This window comes from Mugil cephalus, chromosome 4 (genome assembly GCF_022458985.1).
Source record: "Mugil cephalus isolate CIBA_MC_2020 chromosome 4, CIBA_Mcephalus_1.1, whole genome shotgun sequence".
In the NCBI taxonomy this organism is placed as follows: domain Eukaryota; kingdom Metazoa; phylum Chordata; class Actinopteri; order Mugiliformes; family Mugilidae; genus Mugil; species Mugil cephalus.
Window position 1 is genome coordinate 15,020,455 of NC_061773.1, and position 10,350 is coordinate 15,030,804.

Consider the following 10,350-nt stretch of genomic DNA (forward strand, 5'->3'; position numbering starts at 1 on the left):
TGAAAAATGAAATCGAGTTGCTGCACGTAAACTTTCGATGGTGAGATAGTGAAGACGCCAGCAGGAAGAACTGAGTCAGTGCAAGATGACGAAAGCTTTCAGAGGTAACCATAGCAGATGGCACGAACTTGAGATACAGAACATAAAGCCTGCTTGTGCAATAAGTTCCATTATACCATTATCTGGGTGAATCCTCGATTCTGACTGGCTGCGGGGTGTACATTAAAAAGTGATAATGGACACCCATAAAGACGTTCCCGTCAAATTACCTGATGACAGTTCTAAATGATTGCGCTGGCTCAAACGCTTTGGTAACCGTGGCAACAGAAACACAGAGCATACATTATTTCACAGTTTATTTATGTCAACGGCAATAAAATAGTGACTTTATAGTTAACTTTAACCTATTTGGTGAATTTGACCATTTTGAAGACTGGGATGCAGCCAAAGAGAAAGAGAGAAGAGAATATGAAAAGGAGGAGGAGATGCGAAACAAGGATGTGACACCACAGGACTTGGACAATTTAGAGGATGATAAATAGAAGCCAGTTCTGCAGGGGGTATGCTGAGTCCCCTAGGAGGTAAAAGCCAGCCGTCACTCCACCAGTATTTCTTGTGTGAGCAGGGAAGTGGTTTCCCTGGCTGGCTAACTCCCACAGTGTAGACGGCCTCAATACCCTGGCGTCATGTAAGCTCCCTGCCAATCCAGCAAACACGTTCCAGAACAGCCCGTTTCCATCAACACCACCTTGGAGAATAATGGAGTGCCACCCTTTATGATTGAAGTAGTCGCAGTGATACTCCTGTGGTGCAAGGGTAGTGTGACAATGGCACAAACACAGTGTGGGAGCCCCCATCTGCTCTTGTTGTAAGCAGGAAAACGGGTCTGCTCTAGCACCAACACCGTCTCTGCCGCAGCACAAAACTCTTTCTCTTTCACTATTTTGGATTAGGCCAACCCACAAGAGACAGGTAGATTGAAGAACGTCCACGTTATTCAAAGTCCGATGGTGCTGAATATTTATTTTTTATTTTAACTGTGAGTCCTCCTCTACCATCCATGTCAAAGACATCGGCAGTGTGGCAGAATTTTACCAAAATAGAGGGAGGGAAAAAAGTGGAATGCAAAATTTGCATATTTCAATATATTATTTAAATTTTATAGTCTATTAATATCAATTTCGATTTTAAGTCGAAATTTCAGTGTTTTAGTCGACCAAAAATGTCTTTGGTTGATTACAGCCCTATTTTACAGCCATAGCCTGCAGCCATTATTGTAAAGGCTACCAAGCTAGCGTTAGCATCCATTAGCTTACCCTCAAACGTCGTCTTTCTGCAGCTCGTGTTCTCGTGTTCATACTGCTGTATGGATTCCAAAACTCTTTTGTGCTTTTCAATTGTATTTTGTCTAGCGGCCTGGAGCCTTCTCTGACTCTCTTCTTTTGCCTTGTGTGGGACAAAAAGCCACAGAGTGAGCAGCAAATACACGATCGCCGCGGTGTCCTCCATTGTTGTGTTGCTGTTGTTGTTGTTGTTGGGGCTTCATGTACAAAGACTTAGGTGGATTTCTCACTGAAACATGGCGTGCGCTAAAATCCAGAAATTGGCGTCCGCCTGGATCCAAGCACTTTTCGTTTGTACATCCCAATCAACGTGGAATTGAGCGCACATGTAGGAGTGCCAAACTCCTCCCTGTCCACGCCCCAATTTAAATATCCAAATTTATTTAAATATGGCCTGCATCGCGGATTTCCCACTCTGCACGATCAGATTTTCACCATGAGTAAAGCGGGAAAAAAAGGAACTTCACCGAGTCTGAAGTCGAAGTGTTATTAAATGAAGTGGAGACATGCAGTGATACTCTATTTGGTACCCTGTCGTCAGGCATAAACACAAAAATAAAGTGGAGCAGCGCCCACACGGAAATAGAAAAGAAATGGTCTGACATAAAGGTGGAAGTGAAGCAGAGGATTTTGGAACACTCCTGACCCCCTCCGACCAGAGAGTGGCCGTCATAGTGGGTGACACAGCTCTCGCCGGAGTTATGGGAGCCCATTAGTGACACAGATCATCCCCAAGGTAAATGTGTTAAACTCAGAAATATTTTCATTATAGTGGTGGTACAATAGGCTGTTCACAATACACATCTCGTGCATGAAGCTGCCAGAATATTAAACAATCAATTTTCAATTTTTCTTTATTTTTATTTCTGACAATTCTAGACAGTTTTGGCGGTGCCTCCGTCGGCACCAGGCGCCCGGCGACTCCACGCCAGCTGCTGACGTCTGCCCGACTGGCCGTGTCCTCACCCAAACTGTGCCGGAATCACGAGACGAAATTGTCAGATCCGTGCCATTAATTATTGTCTGGGTCAAATAATAACCGTCCTTGAAGATATTAGCAACGCAATAAATGCTCTTGTAATAAGTAGCTAAATTGTGTCCTGCCTCTTTACATGGTTGAAATGACATGCTATCGGGTCCGTATCGCTTCCCGAGGTCCGGTATCCAGTTACTCTGGTGGGGGGATGTACTCTGGCAGTGGTATGCCGTGGCCGTGCGCCACGTTGTGCAGGACGCCACAAGGCATTACAATGCGGCACACCTTTTCCGGTCGTAGAGCAGCACTCCCCCTGACCTGTCCAAGCAGCGACAGCGTCTCTTCAGCGGACCGATTGCCCTCTCCACCACTGCCTGAGTTTGGGACTGGAGGTCATTGTAACTTTATCAATGGATAAATTATTGTCTCACTGAGAAGCCACCCATTGCGCCAACTGTATCAGCCTCCAGCCTGCTCCCAACCATGCTGTTGGTCAGAATGGGCGAGTTATGCGTTGAGCCAGGTCACCTTGCTACGATGCCAGTGAGTTGCATTTGCGCATCACATATCATTTATGGGATGAAAACGTTTCCTGTTGACAAAAACAAATTCATCTTGTTATGGCGCTTTTAAAGCAATGTGTGTGCAGTCAGTAGGTCCGATTACATCAGGGAAACTGGCTCTTGGTGCAAACTGCGCTTTAATGTTGACCTGTTGAACGGCATTGTATGGGAATTTGATGTACCTGGATAACATTCTGATGATCCCGTCCCACACAGCTGGCATGCCTCGGCTCAGGGTTGACCGACACACCGTCCGCTGGAAAGTCCCTGTTGCCAGGAATGCCAGAGTGGTCAGCACCTGTGTGGGCAGGACAACCCATGACTCCGCGCTGTGTTGCGCTCTAGGGCCGGTTGCAGCTCTTCCCCACAGCTCGAGTAATACTGGCGTCGGTAAACGAAAACGACTCATAAGCCACTTGTTGTCGTTTGCGAATAGATCTCCGTTTTCTCTAAACACTCTCTCATGCCTAATGTTACCACTTGCGAGGTCTTCTAATAAAGCCAAGGCTGCCATTGTTAATACCATTTTCTTCATCACTTTGCTCATGCTTTTATATCCACCAATGGTTACAAACACGTGCGTGTTAATTGCACATTATGTGTCTCTGATGTGCACATCCTCCGAGAACTACTTGATTTCACATTATTGACAGTTCCTCAGCACTGCCTCTTGTCACAGTGTCGCCAAAGGAACAATAGCTGTGGAAACCGGCGTAGGCCAGCCATGATGTTGGCGGAGGTCACCGCCCATTTCCACGATCAATTCACTTTTGATACATCTAAACGTTGACGTTGATGTGGGCGCACCATCAACTGTTTACTAGATAAAACAAGAACAAGAGAGAGAGAGACAGACACGGCCCCCCCACCCAATACTAATGACACTCCCCCAACAGGATTCAGCCTGACACAGACACAAAAACAGTTTAGAAACAAATAATAAAAAAAAAAACACATCAAAAACAGCACAAGCTTTTATTTTCATGGTTGATTTCAGACAAAAGTCCAAATGTTAAAACAAGAGCTTGATATAATAAAGAAGTAGTTTGATTACTTTAAAGAAAGCATCATTAGGTGCATTAGGTATATCAGGTATAACAACTGTTATCTAGAAAATTCCCTCTGGGAAATTTTGAAGGGGCTATGGGAGCTAATGCCGGGGGTACCGTCTCTGTCAACATGGGAATTAGCACACTTTGACTACATTTAGCACAATTAGCTTATGGTTAGCACAGTTAGCTTACAGTTAGCCTGTGTGTGAGAGATTAATGCACGCTTTCGCTTGACAAACGGTAGCTCCTATCAGAAAAACAAGCAGGCCGTGGGCGTTGTAAGACCTTCCTGAAGTCTTTGATGTTTTTTGTCCTCCTGGAGTAAATACTGTGGACACACTCGCGAGTTAAAGACAAGGTGCCCTCTCCTTTTCTCAGAAAATCTTTGCATTGGAGTGAATGGAGAGCAGACAGGTACTTTACTGCGAACAGCGGCTTGCAGTTTAAATTCTGTACGTCTCACTGCTTTGCCGAGCACATTGTGAGAGACACAACAAGTTTGTCTACAACTGTGGAAAAAATCATGTGTCTAGTGTGTAAATTGTGGCCGGGACGAGCGTGTAAAGAGAAAATTGTCAGGCTATTTCACACATGTTCTCTCACTCTAAGTACCAACATTCCGCCCTCTAAAACGAGATTTTTCAAAAAAGATCATGGTTATTCAACAGTGATTGATCAACAATGATAAGACCTATCAAAACCAGGATTATTTAGTTTCATTTATAAAACACAGACAAATGAAAGACAGCGTGAGTACTGCCTTCGCGTATGTCATGACACCTCTCAACAAAGAAAGAGGAAGAGGTGGAGGGGCAAATGATCTTAATTATAACCCCAGGAAACGTTGCGTGAACAGGAGCTATAAAACAAAAACTGAGAAGAGGAAGTAACACATTCTTACAATGGCTTCAACCATGTTTTCCACGAGGAGACTTTCTATACTTATCCTCTCACTGATGACAGGTAAGTTATATCTATTACCTCATTACCGATGTTATTGAATGATAGATAGATAGATGTCATAGATTACTGCCAATTCAGCTACTGTTGGAGCAGACTGTTCACAGCTTTCTGTCAAATAAATCAAATCATTTAATACTAATTTAAAGATAAGCATTTAATGCTTCTCACCATGAGAGACTGTAAAGTCTGATGAATGAAGTGGTAGTATTTGCAATTTACTGGTGCAGATACTTTGTTTTTATCATTAAAAGAACAGATTACTGCATATTCCTCTTTGACTGTTTTAGAGCCATGAACATCTGTCTTTGTTTTATCTACAGCTTATGACTGCAATCCTGGAGCAAAGGAATGCAATGAAGAATGGGTTGAATTTAAATATGAAATGAAAAGCTGTCCAAATGAAATGGCTAAAAGAACTCTCACTGTGACCATCAAACATGGGGACAAGGTTCCAACGTGTTACTCACAATCGACTTCATCATCAGGTACAAACAACTATGTATTGCAGTTGGTGAGAGGCACTCAGTTTTTATTCAATGTGTACATGTTTAGATTTTGAAAATAACTACAAATCAAGACATTCATGAGAAAAATAAAGAATTAAAGACATATATTCTAAAGCAGACAAATTAGTGAGTGACGATGTGATACAGACATTGTTGTGCGAGTGCGATGATGTTCATTTTTATCATGTGTTAGCTGTTTTACAGTGTTAGATTTAACAGTTTTTCTGTTCTATTTGCAGGGAACAGTGAGTGCCTAAAACCATTTGTTCAGACTGCTTACGAAACAGATAAAACCACCATCATATGTGACCCGGGAAAACAATACACGCCCAAGCCCTTGTTGTTTTTCTGCAAAGAAGACGGTTTAACCTGTGAAGATATTTTATCAAGAAATCCAGACAGGATATTCTCTCACATAGACACCAAGACTGTCTTCAACATATCCATCTGTAATGTGTCCTCAAAGGATGAAGGTGTCTACTGGTGTGGAGGAAAATCAAAAGACGAAGATAATAAAATGAAACTCAAAAAGATCCAGCTAGGTGTTAGCGGTGAGTAATCCACATCTACAGCCTCTTAGGTTTCCTCACATATTAAAGCACGACTAACAACTGTTGGCATATACTTATTTTCTACAGATATTACAAAGTTAAAAAGATCACCGAAGGCTGGACAGAACTTCACATACTGGTGTAGCTACAGCAAAGTTAATGGTGTCTCATCCTCAACAAAGTTCATCTGCAAGGGGGAAGATACATCAACATGTCAACGTCTAGTAAACACCACAAAGGCTGATGTCAACAACAGGATTTCTATGAAAGATGACAAAGCAAAGAAAAATATCACCATAACAATGAGAGAAGTAACAACAGGTGACAGCAGGACATACTGGTGTGGAGTAGAAACTGACAGTCAATGCAGCAGCACATTCATCAACAAAGCGACGGTGACTGTGGGTGAGTTATGCTATTTTACTGTGGATGCTACCTGAACCTGGTTCAGACAGTATCTGTCTGTCACAGAATACACTCAATTATTCTAGATAACACGGCTTTTATGTAACAAGACTCTTCCACAATGACTATTAACAGTAGAAGCAGTGAACTCCTTCAGACTGAATGTGAAGATGGAAATCTAAACCTGACAAACAGGAAGTGGTTTCTGAACATGTGGTACAACAAGACATCAGTTTCATTAATTTCATTTCTTAGTTTACACGCATTACCATGCAAACATTTCACTCCGTTTCAAGCCTTTAAAAAACAGGCTAAGAATTAGGAATAAGTCAGATAAATGATGGTTATTAGTTCCAGACTGCTTTTAAAAGTTAATTGGATAACTATTGTTATTGTATTGGATGACATTTGTGCAATAGGGAAATTCACTCATGAACTCAACTCCTCAAAAAAGTCCTCAGTCCAGACAATTACTGCACCTGCACAGAGTCGTGGTAAGGAAGCACATCTATGAACTATAGCAAGGGCAAAGACAAAAAAAGTTTCAATGGATTTTCTTTTTTAGCCTATCGTGTGTAAAATTCCTCAAGTTCCTCAACACAGACAGCTCCTCATGAAAATGTTGTGCTGACTGTGTCTTAAATGATGCTGCATGTTTCATTTGTGATTTACCATGCAGGTGTTCCTAATCTAGTCATTGGTGTGATCGTCTGTGGAGCTGTGCTGCTGCTTGTGATAGTTTGGATCCTCGTCTATAAACGTAAGAACTTCCATTAGTCATTTGTCAACATGAAACACATTTGCACACTTCTTCATTTACATACAACTCCACTTGCCTTTTGTGTGCAGATGATGTTTAAAAAAAGCCTCAACAGATGGCGTTTGACTTAGACATAAACCTAAGTAAGAAAAAAAAGGATTTTTTTTTCATTTCATGTCTTTTCTTTTCACTCTGCCAGGATTTTCATGTTCAAGAAACCCAAGCAATGCAGGTGCAGAACAGCATTACAAAGAGGTTAGTGTGTGAATGTCTCTGTGTACAGTTGGTGTATAATGTAATGAGATATACTAAGATACTTAAGAGTAGAATTTATTGGACTGGAAAAGTTTGGACGAACCACCTGACGAAAATCTTAATTGTCGTTCTTCCCTGGAAGGATCATGTCTATGAGGAGATAGAGGAACGCTTCCAGAAACCAGACTCACAAAATACAATGAACGCAGTTTATGTGACTGTCGGCCATCCTACAAACGACCCTGCCTTGCTGCATTACTCTACCGTCCACTTTCAAAACAGCGCTGACGAGACAGGCGGGGAGGCACTGATCCACAAACCCAGCTCATCTGCCTGCCAATATTCTCCTCTAAAGTACAACAACACGCAAACATCCTCGACAATCTATCAGCCATCAACACCAGCCCAGGATCCCCTCTACTCAACAATCAAGAAGCCACGGCAGCAATGAACATTTTCTAAAATGTACGCTCAATAATTCATTACATTTAGGTGTGGTCCAGACTTCAGGGATTTAACCAAGCTGTTTGTTTAGAGAAATGGCCTAAGTGATGTTTAAGACATGTTGTGCTCTGGCACAACTATGGTGTAAAATATATTACTAAGAATATGAAGAATGTGATGCTTCTCATGGAAGCACCATTTATGGGATTGTACACTGCCTTCTACAACATGATCGGGGGGGAGGGGAACAAAGGTGTGTCCTTTGTTCACCACCGAGGTCACAAATTCAAGTTGCAGGTTAAATGACTATAGACTATAGATGACAACAACAAAGCTCAAGTATTTCATTGATTTCAATCACTACATACACTGGCATGGTTGAAGTCTTCTATGCTTAGTCAAGGTATGTACCAGGTAAACTAATTAGGCCCAGTTACATTACCCAGTCACGTCCAAAAAGAGAAGAGTGTGGTTAGCGTCCTGATTTGCCAGTCATGCTGTTGCTGGGTTGCAAAGTCCAATCGATGGTGTCCTTGTTGAAAGAACTACAGCTGTCCTGGTTGTGTAGTTCCAGTTTTGTTGAGGAGAGTACTTGGTTCTCCTTGAAGAGTTGAATAGTTGTTCTGTTTTGTGGCTCTGTTGCTTGTTAACTCAATTAGCACGGCAAGGCAGGGCTCGGCACAGTTCGGGTCTGTTTCCATTACAACTGAGTACCACATAGTACCTCGTTGACGTGGGTGGGGTCGTCATAACACGGCTGCGCGAAACTGCCGTGACGTCATTTAGACCAGAACAACAACAGACGATAGAACACGAACTGCAAAAACTCGATGTTTGAGGGTAAGCAAATGGTTGCTAAAGCTAGCATGGTAGCCTTTACATTGTACAATAATGGCTGCAGGCTTGGTTTTAAAAAGTGGTGGGGTCGGGTCTTGTGTTTATTTACAGTCTGGTTGGTCATTACGCGCTTATGACGCTTCCAGTGACGACATTTGTCGGCCAATCAGTGGAAGGCAGTCGGCTGACGTTATATTTTAGTATCGCTTTGGCTTGCTTGGAACCACGGCTGAGGTGATACCAAAATAGTACCTGGTACCAAGTACTACGTGCTATTGTGCCGCGCTGTACCGTACCTAACCATGCCGGTGGAAATGCGCCATTTGTTTTGTGTTTGTTGGTTCCGTCCTTAAATTCTTTGGTAGGCACTTGCATCGCTACCAAGGTCCAGTCCAGGCCTCTGCTTTGTGCAGGCCTGATGGAAGTTGGAGAGCTGTAGCAGTTTTATTGGCTTGATGACCTCAGAGGTCTTGGCCATACAGTGACCAATGGGGGTCACACACAGGTTTCACACCTAGGTGTGAAAAGGTGAAGGTTGCTGGGAGGTTGAGTCCAAAGGCCTTCTTTGTCTGGGGAACAAAAAGAGAACCATACGACCTTGTCCTCCATTTTGAATAGAGTGAGTCCCAACAGACACAAAAGAAAGCAATCAATACTTTGGTTAATATCATCAGCTGATCTAACTAAAGACTAAATACTGAGAACCCCATGTAACCTTATTTAACTATGTTTGTTATTAGTGCTAATGTCAACATTCCAGCTTTCACTTTCATTCAAGATGTCCAATATACCGCCTTCTGCCTAACAAATGCTAGCACGATAGCATGCTCACAAAAGGATTCAGCTCAAAGCAGGTCAGTCCCAAGTACAGATGTCTTATCTACATGTCTGATTTTTTTAGTGAGTGTGAAAGCAGCGTTAGAGTCTGTCTTGTCTCAGGTGTGCAGATGTGATTTTGATTTGATTAAATGTTTGCTCGTTTTCAAAATTAACTTTCTCGCACAAGCGTCAATATATATTCTTGAAACAAAGAGCAGTGGTTTAACGTGATTAAATATTACACTTTTTTAGTATGTTTACTACATAGTTGAATTCATGTACGCCGTAGATACAGGGATGTGCTGTGACCACATTTTCGGGGTGAAATGAAAACACTGTGAAATTATACCTGGCATTTTCCACTATTACAGATACTCACATCATCTTCTATGTAGTCAAAAAGATTAAACTGATAATTCAGTATAGTAGTCGAGCTGAGGGGGGATGAGGGGGGTTGGCATTCCCCCCTGAAGTAAAAACGATTAAAATCACCCCCCCTGAAATAACAACTGTGCAAGCAAACATGCAATGACGCAAAACAATTGTTATTTCCAATTGGTTGATGCCTGATGCCAGAGGGAGCGGCATAAGATGCAGCAAGAGCAACATATTGAGGAGTAATTGCTCTGCAATGTTAGCATGAAAGGAGCGGCTGGACAACGCGATGTCAGAGACTTTTTTCAAAAGAAGAAAATTATGTCAGAAATGATACATGATGTCTCTTATCCAAGAGCAGGTTCGTGTGCTTTTAATCATTTGTAAAACTTAATAGCATGACATGTCTGCTCATTTTATCAAACCCTTTAATGTTTTTTTTTCTTCACAGAGGAAGGAGGATCAAGAGGAGAAGGAACAGGTTTGATGGTTTAGACCAGG

At 42.2% G+C, this 10,350-nt stretch overlaps 1 protein-coding gene across 1 annotated transcript; it reads left to right on the forward strand.

Annotated features, from left to right (window-relative positions):
• The first annotated feature begins 4,801 nt into the window (after window positions 1-4,801).
• LOC125007172 lies at window positions 4,802-9,812 on the forward strand. Its single transcript, XM_047583810.1, has 7 exons — window positions 4,802-4,897; window positions 5,218-5,382; window positions 5,643-5,954; window positions 6,042-6,359; window positions 7,039-7,119; window positions 7,319-7,374; window positions 7,517-9,812. The coding sequence occupies exons 1-7, from the start codon at window positions 4,837-4,839 to the stop codon at window positions 7,823-7,825; spliced, it is 1,302 nt and encodes a 433-aa protein (XP_047439766.1). The 5' UTR covers window positions 4,802-4,836; the 3' UTR covers window positions 7,826-9,812.
• The last annotated feature ends 538 nt before the right edge of the window (window positions 9,813-10,350 follow it).

Excerpts from the sequence above, each read along its gene's own strand:
- LOC125007172 (XM_047583810.1), top strand. The coding sequence starts at position 4,837 with ATGGCTTCAACCATGTTTTCCACGAGGAGACTTTCTATACTTATCCTC. Across the intron at positions 4,898-5,217 it reads TATCCTCTCACTGATGACAG|CTTATGACTGCAATCCTGGA; the intron begins GTAAGTTATATC and ends TTTTATCTACAG. Across the intron at positions 5,955-6,041 it reads GATCCAGCTAGGTGTTAGCG|ATATTACAAAGTTAAAAAGA; the intron begins GTGAGTAATCCA and ends TATTTTCTACAG.